This window comes from Scyliorhinus torazame, chromosome 9 (genome assembly GCF_047496885.1).
Source record: "Scyliorhinus torazame isolate Kashiwa2021f chromosome 9, sScyTor2.1, whole genome shotgun sequence".
Classification (NCBI taxonomy): Eukaryota; Metazoa; Chordata; class Chondrichthyes; order Carcharhiniformes; family Scyliorhinidae; genus Scyliorhinus; species Scyliorhinus torazame.
The window spans coordinates 54141066-54164635 of NC_092715.1; the positions used below are offsets into that span (position 1 = coordinate 54141066).

At 49.3% G+C, this 23570-nt stretch overlaps 2 protein-coding genes across 26 annotated transcripts in view; both read right to left on the reverse strand.

Annotated features, from left to right (window-relative positions):
- Positions 1-23570, reverse strand: part of LOC140429207 (sorbin and SH3 domain-containing protein 2-like) — a 1121994-nt gene that overhangs the window by 503133 nt on the left and 595291 nt on the right. The gene's annotated exons all lie outside the window — the stretch shown is intronic.
- LOC140429208 (uncharacterized) overlaps positions 1-23570 on the reverse strand; it is a 298619-nt gene that overhangs the window by 112988 nt on the left and 162061 nt on the right. Inside the window, exons 19-22 of the mRNA XM_072515922.1 lie at positions 21425-21628; positions 11102-11896; positions 10285-10464; positions 3751-3861 (exon numbers count right to left, since the gene is read on the reverse strand). Coding sequence (XP_072372023.1) covers positions 3751-3861; positions 10285-10464; positions 11102-11896; positions 21425-21628 — 1290 coding nt within the window. The remainder of the gene's footprint in view (positions 1-3750; positions 3862-10284; positions 10465-11101; positions 11897-21424; positions 21629-23570) is intronic.

Sequence of the window (23570 nt, forward strand, 5' to 3'; positions counted from 1 at the left end):
ACACCAAGGCCGTGTATGCACTGGTGGGGCACCTGCCCTATGAGGGACATTGAGCCAAGGTGGGGGTAAAGGCCACAGAGCACGCGTACACGGTTTGGGGTGAGCTCTGCGTTTCCCTTGCACCCCCCTGCAGTGGGGCGGCGGCTCGAATGGCTGCACGGACAGCCAGCACCTGGTGGGACACTGGGTGCGCTGGACCACGCCCATCCCATTGATGGCTGATCTGGAGCCTAAGGGTTCCTGGGGGATGGCTTGGAAGGTGGGGGTGGGGTGTGGGGGGGGACCCATAAGGCCGGTGGTGCTCCGCACAATCACGGTCACAGTGGGCAATCGGTGGAGTGTGTAGCCAGATGGTTGCCATGCAGGCTGCGGTAATGGCAGTCCATGCCCAGACACCCCGGTCCTGGGGGGCCACCTCGAACCCACAGCCCGTTTCCTAGTCGCCCCCCCCCCCCCACTGTGGCACAGTGGTTAGCACCGCTGCCTCAAACACCAGAGACCAGGGTTTGATTCTGACCTTGGGTGACTGTCTGTGTGGAATTTGCACATTCTCTCCGTGTCTGCGTGGGTTTCGTCTGGGTGCCACGGTTTCCTCCCACAGTCCAAAGATGTTCGGGTTAGATGGATTAACCATGTTAAATTGCCCCTAAGTGTCCAAAGGTTAGGTGGGGTTACAGGGATAAGGCGGCAGTTGGGTCTGTGTAGGGTGGTCCTTCAAATGGGTGGTGCAAACTCGATGGGCCGAATGGCCTCCCTCTGCACAAGTAGGGATTCTGTGATTCTATACTCCGCCCGGCCCTGGCAGACACCCCCAGCCAGCAGCACAACTGTCCGCCCACTGTTGCACCTTTGGAGACTTTTCTTACCTCCTCCCTCCCTCCCTCCCTCTCAGCAGCCACGGTGCCTGGTCCCAGTTCTTCCATACCACAAATGAACCGCGATGATGTCACCTCCGCCTGGCGGAGGCAGAGCATCGTAGGAGGCCGGAGACTACGTGGCCCAGCCTGTTAATGATGAGGGTCGTTGTACGCTTTGCATGCCCACGCTGACACAGGGCTTGGAATGCATTCACGCTGCTATTAGGCGCCAGCCCCCGACGCTGACCTCGATATTCGGCCGATGCCCGATTCTCTGCCCGATCCCGATTCTGCCGTTGTTGGACAGAGAGTCGGCCAATCATGTTCGACTCTACCCCAATAACCTCTTAACAACTTTCTGCACCAAAAAATTACTGAGTTTACTTCGCTGATTAGTTCAGTGCACAAGTTCACCAGACCTTGTGATGTTAAGCCCCAAATCTTCTGATCGCAAGTCTGTGCCCCCAATAATTTTTATTAAGGGCCAATTTAACGTGGCCAATCCACCGAGCCTGCACATCTTTGGATTGTGGGAGTGAGACCCACGCAGACAAGGGGGAAATGTGCAAACAGCAGATGGACAGTGACCCGGGGCTGGTATCGAACCCAGGTCCTCGGCACCGTGAGGCAGCAGTGATAACCACTGAGCCACCGTGCCATTGACGTGTCTCCAATATTACAAGTTATCAGTGCATGTTAGAATCTTGAAGACAATAAATAACGTTGGGAGTTTGGGTATTGGAGACACACTTCTGCATGTGCACAGCTTTAGTGTTGGGCGCTACCATACTAGAACAATGTGTTTTTTCCTCTATTACCCACGAATCATATAGTGCATCGTTCAGTTCGCAATCATCTTTTGTCAGCAAAAAGATTTTCTCCCTCCATGAAAAATATCATTTGTAACAAAATACAAGTTTAAAAAAATCAATTCACGAACTTTCCATTCCCACTTCTCACCGACTGTAATATGCAGCCCGATTCACCCATTCAAGGTCTAATGCACATCCCTATCCCACAGTATACCGTGTTCCAATAAGTTACAGGCTATTTAAAACCCAAATTTAGAGCTGCCAGTTCATTCTGGCTGGCGGAGTAAGGTTTTCTGATGGAATCCATTCTTTTGGAATTCCGCCTCCTTTTGGTGTCGCTTTCAGATTTCCAAAATGCCGCGGGAATATTTGACCTGCGGAGATGCTGCAATTGTAGAGCAGAAATAGAGATCAGAGTGCCATATCTCAATGACAATCATCTGAAAGACAATGATTGTTATTAGAAAAACAATGAGTCAGCAAGGGAGCGACAAAGAATAGGACTAGATTGGTACATATCTAGCCCAAAGAGCGGCAACCTGCTATTCGAAGTCCAGTGAGCCTTCAGGCTGCGTTGGTAATGCCACCTTCCACTTTGATACAAATCTCTTCCTACCCCGAGAATTTGGGACCAAGTTGGAGCCAGGAACGGCAGACAGTGGGAGGCCATTTTCCACAGTCACAGCAGCTCAGCTTCCTAAAGACAATATTCTGAGCCTAGAGACTGCAAGTCAACCTCCATCACAGTATGAGAGGACAGCAGGAACAGCATGTTACCGGGAGTGGGGGCCAACACTCGCCCCCCCCTCCCCCCAACGCCACGCCACACCACCAACCCCGGCAAGGAGCAAAGTGAGCGTGGAGCCGGCTCGCTGGATGCCAGCTAGCAAGCTCAATTGACTCTTGATTATTCAGTTAAATATGGTGGATAGCAGATTTCCGCACCCCTCATATTATGGGAATAAGCTCTGACACTCGCCCTATTTTGTGTGCTTTTATGTTGGTCTCACCAGGTAAGACAGGCCATGGCAGGGGGTTGAGGATGGGTGTTGGTCATGAGCGTGGGACCTTCAATGTGGGATGTGTGTGTGTGTGTGTGTGTGTGTGTAGGGGGGGCTGCTCTCTGTGGAGCACAGGGCATCTGATCAGGAGAATCCCCACACAAGTTTGCAAAGAGTCTTCCAGGGTATACCTGACAGTCTCCCCACATGCCAGTACCCACACACCCCAGGTAATAACCAGCCATGGCAGGAGGCCCTTAAGCAGCCATTTCAGGGCCTCAATTGTTCTACGGCCAGTGGATCATCCACTGCCTTTCCTGCCACTGATAAATGCGAGTAGCAGAGGAAGGCAATGGACCTCTACTACCTCCTGCTATCCCACTGGATTTTACATCCCCCCAACCAACCCCTTCCACTTCCGAGCCTGATCCCGAGAGCTGCATAAAATCCCAGCCCCCCATTTTGCTATTCCTTCACTTGCCTACCTTTTTCTATCGGGAAACATATTAATGGATTGGATATGAAAAGAGATATTTATTGACTGTTAAGAGGCATATTTGTAGGCTTAAAGCATATATGCTTTTTCAAAGTAAGGATAATTACCATTTAGCACAAGTAAGCTGAAGTTAAAGACAGGGAAGGAATCATAAAGGAGTGCGAGCCAAAACATTAAAAAAATAAATTGATACGGATAACAATTAGCAAGTAAATAAGTAGATGGCAGATTAATATTCTGTATAATTTTCAAAATGTTTAATGTTAGTCGACAAGTAACGCCACCAATTTCCTGAATATTGCCTGATTTAGTATATAGCGCAGAATTATTCTTCTGTAGCCTTCAGTGCATACATTATCAGAGCACACTACAACATTGTGGGATGATATGGTGGCGAGAGGGAGAGAGTGAATCTCACCACCACAGGACATCCTAAAATATAAACACACTTCAGTAAGCTACAGAATGCATCGGAAATTAAGTTTAAAAAAAATGTTAATTCAATTCACACGACACACACTTCAGCAATAAAGCAAACATTTTGTTTCCCGCATGTCTGGCATATGCTTTCCCGAGTCCCCTACCCTAGGAGATGGTAAAAAGCTAGTCCTGACAGGGGAACCGCAGGATCGCTTAGACATCACAGGACTGCGAGGAGGTTTCCCCACAATAGCTACATCGGTCTTCAGTCCGGTCTGCAAGAGCCACAAAAGTGCAATCAGACTGCCGAGAGGTAAAGTTATTTCAAAAGAGCAGAGAACACATGAGGAAGATTTTGGAATGTTAAGGTACAAACATTATGGTGTACAAGTGCTGCAAATGCAAAGACTGACTGGAATTTCAGAATCTAAAATCAAATAATTTGAGTGCACAATGGTTTTGGCTTCCAACAACTATCATAGCATAGAGCACAGGTAAAATATCAAGGCTTAGAGCGAGTCCAAAGTGAATCTGAATGAGATTATCGCTTACACTCCTCTTTGCTCTGGTGTCCGTTAAGGTCTGGCTCTGGATAAAGGCGGCAGTAATCCTTTAATTATATAGGGAAAATGGGTATAGAAGGATATGGGCCAAATGCGGGCATTTGGGACTAGCTTAGTGGTAAAAACTGGGTGGCATGGACAGGTTGGGCTGAAGGGCCTGTGTTCATGCTGTAAATCTCTATGACTCTAATTGCAGTGTTGATGTGAAGGGAAGTTCCTTTGCACCAAAGCGAAGCTAGTTATAGAGTCTTTGGACCAAAAGTGAATCATATATTTCATTTTCCAAAACACACGGAATTCCTATAGTGCAGAAGGCGGCCAATTGGCCCATCTAGTCTGCACCGACGCTTTGAAAGACCACCCTACCTCGCGCCACTCCCCACCATATTCCCGTAATCCCATAACCCCACCTAACCTTTGGGCACTAAGGGGCAATTTAGCACGGCCAATCCGCCTAACCAGTGAGTTTCACAACGGCACGAACCGGGCCCGGTTACGTATGATTCTGGCCCACAGGGGGCCAGCACAGCGCTAGAGCGGTTCACACCGCTCCAGCCTCCTTTCACGGCGCCAAATGGGCACTGCGCCAACCCGCGCATGCGCAGTTGGACCGCCCCATCCTGCGCATGCGCAGTTGGGCCAGCTCAATACTGCGCATATGCAGTTGGACCGCTCCATCCTGCGCATGCGCGGGGGACTTCTTTAGCACGCCGGCCCTGACTCAAGATGGAGTCGGTGTTCAGGGGCCGGCTGCGTCACAAAGTAGGCCGGGGGGAGGGGGGGGGGGGGGGAGAGGCCGGCCCACCAATCGGTGGGCCCGGATCACGGGCCAGATCTCATCGGAGGACCCCCACCCCCGGTGAAGGAGCCCCCCCCCCCCCCCCCCCAACAAGGCTGCCCCCCGACCGTTCCCGCAGAGTTCCCGCCGGCAGCGACCAGGGGTGAACGGCGCCTGTCGGGACTCCGTTGTATCGGAGCAGCCGCTCGGCCCATCTGGCCCGGAGAATCGGCGGCCACGCCGATTCCAGCGGCCCGCGCCGTGCAAACGCGCCGGCGCAAATGGCGGCGATTCTCCACACCTTGGAGAATCGGGCGCCGGTGTCGTGGGGGTCGTGGCGCGGTGACACCGATTCTCCGGCCCGGCGCGGGGCTCGGAGAATCGCCCCCCGCATCGTTGGACTGTGGGACGAAACTGGAACACCCGGAGGAAACCTACGCAGACACAGGGAGAAAGTGCAAACTCCACACAGACAGTCACCAGAGGCCGGAATTGCACCTGGGTCCCTGGCACGGTGGGGCAGCAGTTTAATCTATATTTTTAATTAATTTATGTCACAGATGTGGAAAGAAACTTCCGATACCTGGGGATTCAGATCGCTAGGAGCTGGGGAACCTTGCACAGACTTAATCTGACACGGTTGGTAGAACAAATGGAGGAGGACTTCAAGAGGTGGGACATGCAGCCTCTATCGCTGGCGGGCAGGGTGCAAGCAATTAAGATGATGGTCCTCCCGAGGTTCTTATTTGTATTTCAATGTCTCCCTATACTAATCACTAAGACCTTTTTTAATAAAATAGACAGGAGCATCACGAGCTTCGTGTGGGCAGGGAAAGTTCCGAGAGTAAGGAGGGGGTTCCTTCAGCGTAGTAGGGACAGAGGAGGATTGGCACTACCGAACTTGGGCGATTACTATTGGGCCGCCAATGTGGCAATGATACGTAAATGGATGATGGAGGGTGAGGGAGCGGCGTGGGAAAGACTGGAGAGAAAGTCCTGTAAAGGGACGAGTTTAGAGGCGCTGGTGACGGCGCCGCTACCGATCTCACCTAAAAAGTTTACCACGAACCCGGTGGTGGCGGCAACATTGAATATCTGGGGACAGTGGAGGCGACAGAGAGGGGTGCGGGGAGCCCTGGTGGGGTCCCCAATCAGGAACAACCATAGGTTCGCCCCAGGAAGAATGGATGGAGGATTTCAGAGCTGGTTCCAGTTGGGAATTAGGAGGGTGGGAGATTTATTTATAGATGGGACTTTTGCGAGCTTGGGAGCATTGGAGGAAAAGTATAAGTTGCCCCGGGGAAATTTCTTGAGATATATGCAGGTGAGGGCATTTACTAGACAACAGGTGAGGGAATTTCCATTGCTCCCGACACAGGGGATACAGGACAGGGTGCTTTCAGGGGTGTGGGTCGGAGAGGGCAAGGTGTCAGAGATTTACCGAGAGATGAGGGAAGAGGGGGAGGAGTCGGTGGGCGAACTAAAAGGAAAGTGGGAAGAAGAACTAGGGGAGGAGATAGAGGAGGGTATGTGGGCTGATGCCCTAAGCAGGGTAAATTCCTCTTCCTCATGCGCCAGGCTTAGCCTGATTCAATTTAAGGTGCTACATAGAGCACACATAACGGGAGCAAGATTGAGCAGGTTCTTTGGAGTGGAGGACAAATGTGGGAGGTGTGGTGGGAGCCCGGCAAACCACGCACATATGTTTTGGGCATGCCCGGCACTGGAAGGGTATTGGAAGGGAGTGACGGGAGTGATTTCGCGGGTGGTGAAGGCCCGGGTCAAACCAGGCTGGGGGTTAGCTCTATTTGGAGTTGCGGAAGAGCCGGGAGTGCAGGAGGCGAAAGAGGCCGACGTTGTGGCCTTTGCGTCCCTAGTAGCCCGGCGCAGGATCCTACTCATGTGGAAGGAGGCAAAACCCCCCGGACTGGAGGCCTGGGTAAATGATATGGCGGGGATCATTAAACTGGAGCAGATAAAGTTTGCCCTGAGAGGATCGGCTCAAGGGTTCACCAGGCGGTGGCAGCCATTTCTCGACTACCTAGGGGAACGTTAGAGGGAAGACAGATGACCAGCAGCAGCAACCCAGGGGGAGGGGGGGGGGGGGGGGGGCGGGTTTAGTTTAGGTCAAAGATAAAGGGGTTTTGTTACTTGTGTATTGTTTAAAATTTCTGTATTGTTATTGTTGCGTTTGCTTTGTAAGAGGGGAAAAATTGTTGTTTGGGAAAAAATTTTCAATAAAACATTTATTAAAAAAAATTTATGTCACAGATTTTAGACTGTCCTCTTCACCCAACCTCGACTTCTCAAGATGTTGACTGCTTTGCCAGGATATGATTCCATGAATGTTCTTCACTCTCTACCATCCCCACCAAATGGTCATTATTGATGTGCAGACCCTGACAATGAGTCTAAGCCTGGCAACTGACTGGAGACAACTTTCTGAACCACAGCTGATATTCACATATACATGCTTCCAATGGCAGTCAATGAATGGACCAGGAGCAGAAACCCAGGTTGAGGGATCCAGTGTCATCTGTGACAAGCCAGCTGTCTCTGCGGTCCACACCAGCTAACTCCATACAGAACAGGGACCGAATCTGGGACTTTTCTACGATTCAGCTGCTCTGGGTAAATTTGCAATTTGTTATGCAGTCGTCTCAAGGGCAATTGGAGTAAAACTGCCCAAAACCTTCTTCTGTTGGTGGCAATGCAGAGCTGCATCCGATTGGTCAAGCCTGATGTAGAGATCTCTGAGGTTAAAGGCGAGTGTTTGCTACATTGTCCTTTAACTGCCAGTAAGAGTAAAAAGTCTAACAGGTTTTTTTAATGCAAAAGAAAAGGTTTTTCCAAGAAATGCAGCGGAGAGTTACATGCTGGCCCATTAGGTGAGCGTTCAGAACAATTTTTAAGATTGAATGGAATATGGTGGCATCAATAATCATTTAGGAGTGAAGCAAGTGCACAGAAATGTTCATGGTAGGGATACGGTTCAGTATTAACAAAACATGGAGCCACTGAAAATGAACTACTCTTTGAAAGAGCTGGTGAGTTGGTTTTGCCTCATTTCATCGAAAGATTGTAGCTTTTTTCAGTGGCGCTTCGACATCCCTACCAGAATACAAATTGAAGATAAATTATGCCCTTCCTGTTTATTATGGGCAGTCTCAATCGATTTACGATTCTTCTCTCCAGCAGTTTATTCACTTTCAATTTACTTACCCTCCATAAGCATGCTCGCTCCATTGAGAATAGGGGTTCATCACATGTGCACTGGTGTGTGTTTGGAAATATACTGGCAGCACAGCATCATTAGGTGAGAGGTTTATTTTTCAGTCCATCAGATATTATGAACTTCAAATCTGATTTTGGCAACTGCTTTCTGAGTCAGGGTGTAACAACCAGACAAATAGAGAATCACTGGGTGGAATTCTTCCGTTCTGAGACTAAGTGCAGTGGTGGGTGGCTCGAGAGGAACACGCTTTGCCAACTAGAATAGTGGGATCCTGGGCTCATTATGCACAGGTGTGTTCCCCTTTGACCCGCCTAATGGGCTGACAGCTGATTCGTCCGCCCACCCTCAGCTGATGGGTTCGAAGGTCGTGGCGCCGTATGTAAACGCCAGTCCAGCGCACTGATATAATTCTCTCCAGCCCGCCTGACTTCACCAGACTGTGCAGGACGTCGGCAACCCTGAGGGAAAAGGCTATTAAGCCTCAAGAGGTCCTCTCAACAACTCTCCCACCCGAACCCATGCTCCACTTGGATCTCTACGCACCGCATCTGGAGTCTTCATCCATCCCCTGCCAGTAAACAATGTGGTATCCCTTTCGCCCCCTTGCTTGTAAGCCTTTTCCAGGTCCAGCCCCCCCCCCCCCCCCCCCCTCTATTTCTTTATCCACCTCTTTGTCCCTCCTGGCATCGTGAGCCCTTACTCTTTCCCCTACCTCCTTTACACAGGCCTCCTTCCACATTGCCCCCATTGTCTTCGTCAGGTCACCCATCCTACTCTCCCACCCCTGGCCTTACCTCGCACTCCCACCCCCAGGTGAACTTTGGACCTTTGTTGCAGTAGCTGTATGAATCCCCCAGCACAGAGCTGTCCAGACAGACACTGGTGTGTGACACCGGGGGCAAGGAGCCCCCTCTGCTCCCCAACCCCAGGCGCAGTACTGATGCAAGTTGAAGATACAGGAGGGTCCATGAGTGCTGTCCATGAAGACCAGCTTGGAATAGAGATGGAGGTAGGAACCGGTCTGCCCCTGAGCTGCTCAGCAGTGGCATAGCACTGTGGCAGAAAGTTGGTGCACTCACCCCAAAGTCTCTGGCAAAGTGAGGGCTGCCTCATGCATGTCACGCATTAGTAATCAGGATTGAAGCAAGCATAAATTCCAGCTGGCAAGATTGAATGTTACGATAGGATGCTGGCAGAATGTTTTAATGAGCTTTAATGAGTTGGAAATGAATGTAAATGGCATTTGGCCACCTGCCAGCGGGAAGAGCGACTAGCTTTGGGAGAATTACATGACTTTATGCCGAAGGGGTTCTGACTTTTTGGCTCTCACCAGATTCTCTGCGTCTACCCGCCACGGGCTGGTTGGGAGAATTGCACCCTTTGTCTTTGTAACTGTCAGCAGTTATGACATGATTAGCTGAGTACATGTCACCAGAGAGAATTTTTCAACTATCATTTAGTGATAACACCTGAATCTAATCGTATCTCCTTTTTAAAAAGTGATGCACCAGATGCACTAGTGTTAGAAAGCAGTTAATCTATTTTTATATATAGGCAGAATTCTCCGGCCATCGGGATTCTCTTTTCCCACTGCCAGCGCACCCCTACCCATGGGTTTCCCGGCAGCATGGGGTGGCTTCAATGGGAAATCCCATTGACAAGCGGCAGAAAGAGAGAATTCCGCTGCCTTGAACCGGAGAATCCAGCCCATAATATTTGCTTCTTTAAAATCTCCGTGAAATTGTTGCTTTGTACTATTCTGATCGTTTGAATGCCTTGGTGATAATCACATTTATTTTCATCATTTTGGGGTAAATGTAGATTTGAATCTATTTTATCTCCTTGTCAAATATTCTACCGCACACCAATCTATGAAGCTCGATACAGATTTTCTTTATCCCTGTTGGACGTAGCACAACTTCTGCTTGGAGCTGTGCAAGGCAGCAGGACAGAACGCAAGCCTATATCTCTCCATGGTGCGACACTCAGCCACTATTCCATCGTGCCTTCATAAACTGTTTAGCAACTCATGAGATAAGATAAAACCTTAATAAGAACAACATCTTGTGCCATTCACTTCCAATTGTTTGTGTTACTTTGCTCTCGATGCAATCCAAGTTACCTTCAACTTTGGAGACCAAATTTCCTGACTGGAAGATTTGGTGCAGAATGTGGGTCTTTGAGGGAGTTGTGATGGTGAAGAGAAAGATATAGAGGAGGAGATCTTTGGCAGTGGGGATGGAAGTGCAGCAGGCAAATGTGAGGAAGAAGCAATAGGTGTGTCAGTTCCAGATGTTACAGTCTGTACACATAAAAAGAGAAGAGTTGAAAGAGATTTTAAAAATCAAGACGACTAACTATGGCAAGTTACTGCCAAACTGAAAATGATGCACTGTGTTGTTTACATTTGTATTTCATCAAATACATGCATCTAATTTATGATTATAGCTCAGAAATTTAATTATTACAGCAATGAAGATTAAAAAACATGCAATATGAAGTAGCTCGCAGGGGTTTGAATATTCTCCTAACCTTGGTTACTAGCACACACAATGTGTCATTTTTTACATTTGTCATGTAATGCAGAACAAGACCAGCAGAGTGGGTTCAATTCCCGTACCGGTCTCCCCAAACAGGTGCCGGAATGTGGCGACTAGGAGTTTTTCACAGTAACTTCATTGAAGCCTACTTGTGACAATAAGCGATTATTATTATTATTATTTAAGCTTATGGGCATTCAGTTATTCCCATTCCTTTGGTAAAGTCAACAGCTGCATGCTATTTCTGACACACCATCAACGTTTAAGAAATGTTAAAGCTAGCTTTGTTTTTGAGTTAGCGCACGCTGGAAAAATAAAGTAAAAAAACAGAGGCGTGTTAAGTAATATAGTAGACAAAAAGTTAGTTTAGAACTAGCTTTTGCTCCGCATTATTTGTACCTCAGCATCAATTCTCGCTTCCTTCTGATCATCGGACAAAACTGGTTTCTTTTTATTTGCCACTGGTGCCTTACACACCTCACTAGAATCTTCCTCTATATATAGTTCTGGAGGTTCTGTGTTTACATCCGGACTATGGTCATGGAAACACGTGTGCTTAATTCCATTACCCTTTGACTGTCTTCCTTCAATGATGGACAGCATTTCTTCACAGAGTTTCTGCTCTTGCTCAACCCCGGCTTGCAGGGATTTCTTCGGAGAGCTACTTTCAAATGGTTCTGTAATGACTAAAGAAACTTCTGTAGCGTCGGGTATTTTTTCATTGATTGAGGAAATTGTTTGGAACTTCTTAAGGGATTCCTGAGCTTTTTCTGCTACCTGCATTATGTTTGAGTCATATCCATGGGGTATCATGTGAAATGAGAAAGTAGGTGAACGCGAGCCAGGTTTGGACAGTGGTGGGCAGAATGGATAGTGCAGACTTTCAGGTGAGCTGGGATGGCTCTTTGAAGATGTGACTGGAATGAAAGACCTCAATTTTTCATAGGAAGCAGTATCTCTCGAGTGGCTTGCGTCAGACTGGTAGGAGACGACTGGCAAAGAAGTAACTAAATCAGACAACAGGCTGTCTGGAAAGGGAGGAGGCGTAGGGGCTGTGGTGTTGACAGGGGACTTTCCAACAGTCAATGATATGCACCCACTGGTGATTGCCTGGACTGCAGATTTATTTGGACAGGGTGAATGATGATATCTGAGAACAGGGGATGTTTCAGTGAGCCTTCGACAAGAAGCCAACTTAGAAAGGAAACAGGAAAAGTTTAAAAAAACAAAGTTATTAAGGACACAAAACAATGACAATGGAAGCAGTTTTCAATGGCAGATTTCAAAGGTACATGCAAGCTCAATCGCCTGACAGGATATTGCTGCATTTGATCAGGTTGTCCAGGTACATGTGTCATTTCATACAAAATGCCTGTCCATAAAAACATGACCGTCACAAATATACCAGTGGTATATTGAGACAGGGATTATAAATTCCACACTACGGAAGAAGCAGCACTTTGACAGCACAGTGCATGCACCACTGACTGATTTTCGGTTCAAGTTACCTGTATCCTCAAAATACTATACGTGTTTTGCTCAATCAAGTTCTGTGTAATGCATCAATATGTTCAGCTGATATTTAAAGCATTTGGTAGGAGAAGTGATTTCCTATGGGTAAGACCATGCAATGCCAACCATTTCAAAGAAAATACCAACCCCTCTCAGGTACATTATCGATGCTGCAAGTCTATATGTTGGTTTAAAAATATGAAGCAAATATTATAACCGATGCACTGCCACTGATGCAGTTTATTTCTTTTATAAGACAATAGTGTGGCTTAAGGCATCCATGCAATTGGAAACTTGTGTTTAATGTGAATTGGAATGTAATGTCAATATCTGTTCAAAAAAATGGAAGAAACTGGTTTATGGAGAAAGAAAACAACTTAAATGCAGAATACATATGGATCAGACCACAACAGGTGACTATAAACATTCTTGTTCTGTTGATAGTTGTTGGCCACTTCAACAATGCAAAGTGCTTTCTGTGGTTAGAAAAGAGGAAGTGAAAGCACTTAGCTACTTTGAAATGGTCAGAAGCTGTCAATCATATCAAAAATGTTTATAAACATTGAGCTAGGATCAATGGAGCGTACTTCAGATGAATTCAAGCTGAAAGGGAAAGATAAATAAACAAACCACCTGCCAGCTGTGTTTAAACCATTAAGCTGTCAATCAAAAGTAAGTTTCAGGTACTGCACTATGGAATTGAATGAATGCTTAACATTTCAAAGAATATCAGGGGATTTCAAGGGTTTTCATGTGTTATCGGCTTTCTAGGTAGGCCCTGACACGTCAAAAAGCAGCAGTTTTAAAAGCATAGGGCTGAGGGAGCAGATGTGAGGAAAATCTTCCTGGCTTGAACCTTCAATGAACTGTCTGGTTGGCTCATCAGTTGTCAGGCAGAGCAATTCAGAGTGAGGCCACTTTAGAGTTTAAACAGGTCTGATCTTGAACAGAGGGCTGCCTGAGGTTGCCATGCCAAGAGCGACCTTCAGGTTGCCCAGGGCTGGAATGGACAGTCCAGACAGGGGACCCCTTTCCTGGAGGTGGGTCCCAGGATCAATCCCATATCCACAGCACGAGCCCATCCAACCCCCAGGACACTTGGGGAACCCTCCCTGTGCCATAGTGCCACGGGGCAGTGCATCATCATTAGCAGTGCCGGGGGGGGTGGGGGGGGGGGGGGGGGGGCTGAAGGGCGAGGCCTGGGGAAAGGGTAGCTGATGGGATGTTGCTGAAGAGGGGGTGGCTGAAAGGGGGTTAGTGGTAATCCTGATGCATGCATAGTGTGTGTGTGTGTGTAGGGGGTGGGGGTGATTAGTTATTCCCCTAGTGGGGGGGTATCCTCCTCCTTGATGAGGAGTTGAGAGTGCTCCTCCATCAACGGGGCGGGGGGGTCGAAATTTGCATTGTGGGCGGGGGACTGTCTCTGGACACTGGGATCGGGTTGCACATTTACTATGGCAGCTTGGCAGCAGAGAAACTGGCCTGTACGCCGCTATGTATATTTTTATATAGTCAAGCTATGTGAATACCACCCTGGTGACACTCCTAACGCCGGTGGGCCACAGTCATGATTCTCTGCTGGCAGGAGCACTTTGACTCTGGAATAGATAATCCCGGCCAATATTTTAAAATCTAAAAAGCTTTGGAAAATTCTGATTAATCTACGTACAATACCCCATGTTAATTCCCATTATTTTCTCCAATACAATTTTTAAATCTACTAATTTCCTTCATTTATTTTTAGGCTTCTTTATTCTGCTGACATTTTGTCCTCTGTACTCATTTAATAAGTTTACAAATGTCTTATTATCCATTAAAGTCCTGTCTGCATCTGTCTTTAATGGGTTCACTCTTTCCCACTTTCTTTCTCTTACTTGTAAAAACATACTTTTGTTATTCGCTTTAATATGTCTTGTAAGGTTTTTTTTTCCATATTTCCTTTTTGCCGATCTTACTACTATTTATAACTCTTACTATTTATGGGTCTCTCGTGTGGCATGCTCATGTGTGTTCTGGGTGATGATGAACCAGCTGACCCATTCCTCGTCAATAATGGAATTAATCAGGGCTGTGTGCTCGTGCCAACTCTCTTCAGCAGTTTTTGTCCTTCATGCTGCCCACTCCCTGCCATAATGACAACCCCGGCAGCGAAATCCGATGTCACATGGATGGGAAGCTGCTCAATCGGAGATGAATCCAGGAAGGGACGTATTTTGTGATTCTATTTGCCGATTACACCGAATGGCCATATCAGAGCTGGCCACGCAGTGTAATATGGACTAGCTCTCCAATGCATACGACAACTTCGGCCTTACAATCAGCACAAAGAAGACTGGAGTAACGTACCGGGCTGCTCCAGTAAAATTCCATCTTCAGTCTATGGCCGGAAGCTATCAGCTGTGGATAAGTTCACTTATCTCAGCAATGCTCTCTCTCCAGTTGTCTATATTGACATTAAGCAAACACGATAAGTGCCAAAGAAAGTGCAGCCTTCGGCAGAATTCGAACATCAATATGGGAACAAAGAGGAGTAAGTCTGCCTACCAAACAGAAAGTCTACAGGGCAAAAGGTCCTGCCCACTCAGCTCTATGTTTGACAGACTTGGACTAAGTACCAGCATCATGCCAAGAAGCTCAGTCACTTTCACTTGAGCTGTCATTAGAAGCTTCTGAAGATCAGAGGACAGGACGAAATACCAGTCACTGAGGTGCTCGCCCAAACTGGCATGCCAAGCATCCACGCCACATACTGAGATAGTCACAATGGAGTTGGGGTGATTACATAACCAGAATTCCTGTCATTCGTTTACCAAAGCTGTGCAAAGCAGGACCTCCTCCCGAGGCAGGTTTGAAAATCCCACCTCCAAGCATTTAATGCAACTCCCAGAGGTAAATGGCCGCAGGGTAACCGTAGTGAGATGAGCTCCCTCCAATGTTTTAGCTCAGGGGGTAGTAACTATGCTGTTGCATTAAATCCAGCCCCATGAATTCAATTTCAGAGTTATTCACAGAATCTTTACGTGCAGAAGGTCATTCAGCCCATCAAGTATGTAGTGGCTCTCTGAACTAACATTCTACCTACTCCCACCCCCCCTGTCTTATCCATGTAACCTTGCACATTCTTTCTTTTCAGTTATCAATCCAATTCCCTTCTGAATACCTCCATCGAACCTGCCTCCATCATCACCTCAGGAAGTTCATTCCAGACTCCAAACGCCCACTGGGTGAAAAATAAAATCCTTACATCTCTTTTACGCCTTTTGCCAATTATTTTGAATCTGTCTCTTCTAGCTCTTGATGCTCTCTGGGGTGGGAACAGTTTCTTCCTGGTTATCCAGTCCATACCCCTCAGGGTCTTGACTACCTCTATCAAGTCTCTCAGGCTTCTTTTCTCCAAGGAAAATAGTCCCAACCTCTCCAATCTATCCTCATAGCTAAAGTTCCTTATCTCTGGAATCATTCTTGTGAATATCCTCTGTACTCTCTCCAATGCTTTCACATCTTTCCTCAAGTATGGTGCCCAAAACTAGATACAGTACTCCAGCTAAGGCCTAACCCAAGTTTAACATGTACTCCTTAAGCCTAAGTCCAAGATGCTATAGGCTTCTGATGCACGATCAATGACCACTAAAGCGAGGTTGTAGTCCAACTGAAGGCTTTAATAAGCTAGATGTTTGCTCCAGCAGATCAGGTACAGAAAGAAGGCTGCTGGGGCGGCACGGGCTCTTATACCCCACCTTGCAGGGCGGAGCTAGCATACAGCTTGACCAATAGCAAACATACAATATCTACCAATGGTGTTCCAGCATTACCAAGTACCGTAATACCTCTACACAGACTACCACATTCACCCCCTGTTAAAAAAAGTCCGGCGGGGGTGGCGGCTTGATATTACAACATGGTAACATGGTAGTAATTATGGTTATGGAGGTACCGTAATACCTACGTACAGCGTTTTGTCTTATTATCGTAATTATTTCCAGATTCACAATTAACTATACACACTTTAAAATGAAGCAATCAGTCGAGCGGGGGCCCTGGTCGTCCTCTGTGATCGTCGAAACTCTGGTGGTGACGCCGGTGGAGGCTCGGGCGGCTGTGACTCCGGGAGCATGGCCTCGATCTCTGTGGCAGCTTCAACACCCCTGACGGCGCTGGTGGGGAAACCGGTTGACCTGGGAAGGGAGCGTCTGCGGGGTGCGTCGGTGGGCGGGGGGGCCTAGACGGGGCCGGCGGAAGGACCGATCCTCCTGGGAAGGAGGCAGCTGTAAGGTGCACCTGTGGGAGGGAGGGTGGGACTGGTGGCTGGGGTGTGCATGGGGATCCAGCGGGCACCAGGTCTCATAGGGAGACCATATATTGCCGGCCGTCGGGGTACGCCACGTAGGCGTACTGGGGGTTAGCGTGGAGAAGATGGACCCTCTCGACCAACGGGTCCGACTTGTGCGCCCGCACGTGATTTCGGAGCAAGATGGGTCTGGGAGCTGCCAGCCAGGTCGGGAGCGAGGTCCCAGAGGAGGAATTCCTGGGGAAGACAAGGAGACATTTGTGAGGTGTTTGGTTGGTCATGGTACAAAGCACTGACCGGATGGAGTGGAGGGCATCCGGGAGGACCTCCTGCCAGCAGGAGCCTGGGAGATTCCTGAACCGTAGGGCCAGTAGGACGGTCTTCCAGACCGTTCCGTTCTCCCTCTCTACCTGTCCGTGACCCCGGGGGTTGTAACTGGTCGTCCTGCTCGAGGCGATGCCCTTGCTGAGCAGGAATTGACGCAGTTCGTCGCTCATAAAGGAGGACTCCCTATCACTATGTATGTAAGCGTGGAACCCGAACAGCGTAAAGATGCTATGGAGGGCCTTGATGACGGTGGTTGCAGTCTTGCCGGGGCAGGGGATGGCGAATGGGAACCGGGAGTACTCGTCAATCATGTTCAGGAAGTACGTGTTGCGGTCGGTGGAGGGGAGGGGGCCTTTGAAGTCCATACTGAGGCGTTCAAAGGGACGGGAAGCCTTTATCAGGTGCCCTTTCTCTGGCCGGTAGAAGTGCGGTTTGCATTCCGCGCAGATTTGGCAATTCCTGGTGACTGTCCTGACCTCCTCGATGGAGTAGAGCAGGTTGCGGGTCTTGATAAAGTGGAAGAAGCGAGAGACCCCGGGGTGGCAGAGGTCCTCGTGGAGGTGGTCCACTTGTGCGTTGGCACATGTGCCGCGGAACAGGGCATCAGGTGGCTCGTTTAGCTTCCCGGGACGATACAAGATCTCGTAGTTATAGGCGGAGAGTTCGATCCTCCACCGCAAGATCTTATCATTTTTTATCTTGCCCCTCTGTGCATTATCGAACAGGAAAGCAACCGACCGTTGGTCAGTGAGGAGAGTGAATCTCCTGCCAGCCAGGTAATGCCTCCAATGTCGCACAGCTTCTACTATGGCCTGGGCCTCCTTTTCGACTGAGGAGTTGCAGATTTCGGAAGCATGGAGGGTACGAGAGAAGAAGGCCACGGGTCTGCCCGCTTGGTTGAGAGTGGCCACCAGAGCTACGTCAGACGTGTCACTCTCGACCTGGAAGGGGAGGGACTCATCGATGGCGTGCATCGTGGCCTTTGCAATGTCTGCTTTGATGCAGCTGGAGGCCTGGTGGGCCTCTATCGACAGGGGAAAAGCTGTGAATTGGTTCAGGGGACGGGCCTTGTCCGCATAGTTGGGGACCCACTGGGCGTAGTAACTGAAAAACCCTAGGCAGCGCTTCAGGGCCTTGGAGCAGTGAGGGAGGAGGAACTCCATAAGGGGGCGCATGCGTTCAGGGTCGGGGCCTAGAACTACATTTCGCACCACGTAACCGAGGATGGCTAGGCAGTCGGTGCTAAACACGCATTTATCCTTGTTATATGTAAGGTTAAGGATCTTTGCAGTCTGGAGGAATTTTCGGAGGTTGGTGTCGTGGTCCTGGTGGTCGTGGCCGCAGATGGTGACATTAGCGAGATACGGGAATGTTGCCCGTATACCGTATCGGTCAACCATTCGGAAATCTCGCGCTGGAAGACCGAGACCCCGTTAGTGACACCGAAGGGGAACCTTAAGAAGTGATAGAGCCGCCCATCTGCCTCGAAGGCAGAGTACTTGCGGTCACTAGTGTGGATGGGGAGCTGGTGGTAGGCGGACTTAAGATCCACCGTGGAGAAGACCTTGTAATGCGCGATCCTGTTTACCAGGTTGGATATGCGGGGGAGAGGATACGCGTCCAGCTGCGTAAACCTGTTGATAGTCTGACTGTAGTCGATGACCATCCTATGCTTCTCCCCGGTCTTTACCACCACTACTTGAGCTCTCCAGGGACTGTTGCTAGCTTCAATGACTCCTTCGCTCAGTAGCCTTTGGACCTCTGACCTAATAAAGATCCGATCCTGGGCACTGTACTGTCTGCTCCTGGTGGCGATGGGTTTGCAATCCGGGGTGAGATTCGCAAATAGGGAAGGCAGATCGACCTTGAGGGTCGCGAGGCTGCAGACAGTGAGAGGGGGTATAGGGCCGCCGAATTTGAAAGTTAGACTTTGGAGATTGCACTGGAAGTCAAACCCTAGGAGTGTGGCTGCGCAGAGGTGGGGAAGGGCGTAGAGCCGGTAATTTTTAAACTCGCTTCCCTGGACCGTGAGGTTTGCTGCACAAAACTCCTTTATCTGTACTGAGTGGGAACCGGAGGCCAGGGAGATTTTTTGATTAACGGGGTGGACGGGGAGAGAACAGTGCCTTAACGTGTTGGGGTGTATGAAGCTCTCCGTGCTCCCCGAGTCGATTAAGCAGGACGTCTCGTGCCCGTTGCTTAGTACTCTTGTTATAGCGGCTGAGTGTGTTCAAGGCCGGGACTGGTCCAGGGTCACCGAGGCTAATCGCGGCAGCAGTTGAGTGTTCTCCTTGGGCGGTGTGTGGTCAGCCAAACTGGGGTCCTGGGAGTCCATCGAAGATGGCGGCGCCCATTGGTCGCACATGGCTGGGGGTGCACAAAATGGCGGCGCCCATCCATCGCACGTGGCGTCCGCGGGACAAGATGGCGGCGCCCAGGGGCCGCACGTGGCCCTGGAGGAGGAAGATGGGGCCACCCACTGGACGCACGGGGACCGTGGAGAGGGTTGTGGTGGCGGCCGCATTCGCCGCCGGAGACCGCAGCGACCGCACGGGCCTGGCATACCACCATGAAGTGGCCCTTTTTACCGCATCCCGTGCAGGTGGATGCGTGGGCCGGACAGCGCTACCGGGGGTACTTGGCCTGCCCGCAAAAGTAGCAGCAGGGCCCCCCGATGTTGCCAGGCCGTCTTGCAGCACAAGCTTGTGGGGGGATGGGAGATGTCTCGGGGTCGGCTGCGGAGGGGTTCCACGCTGCCCAGGGGGCTGCCGCGCGGTCGGGGACATAAGCACAGGCATTTTGGGAGGCCACATCCAGGGAGCCTGCAAGGGCCCGTGCCTCCTTGAGGCCTAGGGTGTCTTTCTTCAGCAATCGCTGATTTGGGAGGACAGCATACCTGCAACGAAAGCGTCCCGGATCAAATGTTGTGTGTGGTCGCTCGCCGAAACGTGCGGGCAGCTGCAGTTTCTCCCCAACACCAGGAGCGCATGGTAGAATTCTTCCAGCGATTCCCCAGGGATTTGTCGCCTCGTTGCTAGTAGATGTCGGGCGTAAACCTGGTTTACCAGGTGAATATAATGTCCTTTTAGCAGCTCCATTGCTGCATCGAAGTCGTCCGCGTCCTCGATGAGGGTGTAAATTTCCGGGCTCACCCTCGAGTGCAGGACTTGCAGTTTCTGTTCTCCCGTGGGTGTGTTTTTGGCCGTTCCGAGATATCCGTTAAAACTCGGCAGCCACTACTTGAAGGTTGCCTCTGAGTTTGCCGCGTGGGGGCTGAGTTGCAGCACTCTGGCTTGTTTCGGAGCTCCATCCTTTTAAATCTAGCTTATTAAATTGATGCACGATCAATGGCCACTAAAGCGAGGTTGTAGTCCCAACTGAAGGCTTTAATAAGCTAGATGTTTCCCCCAGCAGCTCAGGTACAGAATGAGGGCTGCTGGGGCGGCACGGGCTCTTATACCCCGCCTTGCAGGGCGGAGCTACCATACAGCTTGACCAATGGGAAACATACAATATCTACCAATGGTGTTCCAGCATTACCAGGTACCGTAATACCTCTACACAGACTACCACAGCTTTATTAACTACTCTCTCAACAGATACGGACATCTTCAATGATTCAACGTGGCTCTGTTCCTGAACCACTTTAAGTGTTTCACCCTCTATTTATCTTGTCTCTCCATATTCCTCCTGTCATAATGAATCACCTCACACTTCTCTGCTTTGAACTCATCTGTCACTTATCCGTCCAATTCACCAACATATCTATATTCTTTTGAAGCTCAAGACTATCCCATTTGATAACTTTTCTAATTTCCGTATCATCTGGAAATTTTCAAATCATGCCCTTCACACCAGAGTTTTGGTCATTAACATACATCAGGCAGAGCAAATGTCTCAACACTGAGTTCTGTTGATCTCCACTACGAACCCTCCTCCAATCTGAAAAACAATCATTTATTACTCTCTGCTTCCCGCCACTCAGCCAATTCCTTATCCAAGTGCCTACTTCCGCTTTTATTCCAGGCCTTTGAATGCTGCTCATTACATCCCACTGATACATAAAGGCAAGAAGGAAGCTTGCCACAATCATTCTAATACCCTGCCTGAGTGTTGGTAACCCATTGGTGCCAAATTGTAGATATGGCCACGTTACGCACTGCTTTTGGGGCGCAGCGAGGCCATTAGATCACGCCCTAACTCTTTTCTCTCTCTCTCTCTCCAAAGATGCTGTTGGACCAGCGAAGATTGAGAGTGGGATTTTCCAAACCCCCCCCCCCCCCACATTGGCTACCAGAAGGATTTCTGGTCCCACCGATGTCTATGGTGTTATCTGTTGCACGCCCATCCCGCTATGGGGGAGCCCACCGCGCGGGAGGTGTGGGGGGGGGTCACCTTTGTTGTACTGGAAGGTACAGCTGGCGGGAAGGGCTGGAAAATCTCGCCCTCAGAGTTCTAGTTTTCTTTCTCCCGCAATTCTCTCCCGCGACTCGAACAATAGCAGGTCAGCGAAAGAGAAAACCCACGTTATTCTTACACAGTCGTTGTTTACAATTATCAAGGCAAAATACTGAACATTGTACAGGTCTACCTACCTTTGTAGATCCCAGGCAGTTAATCCTCTCACTGGAAAAGCTCAGGGGCAGCGAATGTCTGGGGTACTCTGCGGTATTCCTAGCTTGAAGTTTCTTGAGAACATCCACGTAAGTAATTGGGAAGATACCTTGCCGATTTGTTCCTGGAATCCTTCCTTCGTACCAGTTCTGATCCACCCGCCTGACCAGGATGACCCTTTCACCCTGACGAGAGCAAATATTTCAGCTGCATGCTCAGTGACACATTACTATTACAGTATAAATACGCTTTCGTTTAACAACCTTTTTAGTTTGGTTTTCCATTAACTTTTTCTTCGCTGAAGGTCGATTACAAGACAAACATCATTGAGAACAAATTAAGGCATATCTGAGCCTATTTGTTCGCCATTTTTGTTTATCTTTTTGGCTTCAACATGGCCTAAAATGTAGAGAGCTTTGCAAGATTTATGCTTGTATGCTCCAATTAGCTGTTCATTCCAGTTGACTCACATTTAAGAAAATAGTTTTACTGATCCTAAAATGCATCTCAATAATTGGATCTAACATGGCACTATGCCCAAAATGTGCACCCGAAAGAAAGGACTCTTGCTCAAAAAGAGACTGCCCATTTTTGGACCTCCTTACCCTCACAGCCAGTCTGGCAGTTCCGATAAGAAAGAGCATCATGCATCGTCGCCATGAAGCCATTTGCCATTAGACAGGGACAAATCTCTTACCTGGGTCGTTTACCACTCTAAATGGGATTAGAGAGATATGTGTGTGTGTCTACCACAATCATCCATTGCAATAAGCCTGTGTGCACATTACTGCTGGCTTGCTATGTGTCAATATCTTTCTAATTACATTGTTTATGTTTAAAGGCAAGCATATTGTTGCAGTTTAATGGTAATTACATGGTTAAAAAGGTGATGGGAGGACTTCCGGGTGCGGCGATGACCAGCTAAGTCGCACGTTTCGGCAGCTCCCAGTGGAAAGGACTTTTGGGCTCTTGATAGGAGCCCCAACGGCAATTTTAACGGCTAAAAACACTGTGCGATAAACCAGAAGGGAATCCCCCCTGGACATGGATGGAAAAAGGAGAGGAAAGTGGCCGGATTGCGGTGGATCCTCTAGGGCAGCGGCCAGGAAGGCAGGCACAAAGCAAGATGGCGTCGGAAGGAGGCAGTTTAATATGGGGCCCTGACCAACAAGAGTTCCTGCGGTGTTGCGTGGAAGAACTTAAAAAGGAGATGAAGAAGGAGCTGTTGGTCCCGATATTACAGGCGATTGAAGGGCTAAAGGAGGAGCAAAAGACCCAGGTGCAGGAGCTTCGGGTCGTGAAGGCCACGGCTGCTGAGAATGAGGACGCCTGGTGGTGAAGACAGAGATGCACGAGGCACAACACAAAAGGTGTGTGGAAAGGCTGGAGGTGCTGGAGAATAATGCGAGGAGGAAGAATTTAAGGATTCTTGGTCTTCCCGAAGATGCAGAAGGGGCGGACGTCGGGGCATATGTGAGCACGATGCTGCACTCGTTAATGGGATCGGAGGCCCCGACGGGCCCGTTGGAGGTGGAGGGAGCCTATCGAGTTATGGCGCGAAGACCGAGGGCTGGAGAAATTCCTCGAGCCATAGTGGTGAGATTTCACCGATATAAGGACAGAGAGATGGTTCTCAGATGGGCAAAGAAAACTCGGAGCAGTAGGTGGGAGAACGCGGTGATCCGCGTATATCAAGATTGGAGTGCGGAGGTGGCGAGAAGGAGGGCAAGCTTTAATCGGGCCAAGGCGGTGCTGCATAAAAGGAAGGTTAAATTTGGAATGCTGCAGCCGGCAAGACTGTGGGTCAGACATCAAGGGAAACACCACTACTTCGAAACGGCAGAAGAGGCGTGGACATTTATTGTCGAGGAGAAACTGGAATAAGCGGGCTAGAAAAAGAACGTTTGGGACAAAGTGGTGGGGCGAATATGTGGGGTGAAGAGGGGGAAAAGGGGGAAGAGATGATTTCCCAAGTTGTCAATCCTGCAACCCTGTAACTTTTCTCTCTTCCCCATGTCGTGGGGGAGGGGGGGAGGGAGGATGAGGAGCTGGGGGCGCCGGCCATTGGGGGCAGGGCCAAATGGGAAGCGCGGGCTTTGTTCCCGCGCTATGGCAATCATGGCGGGA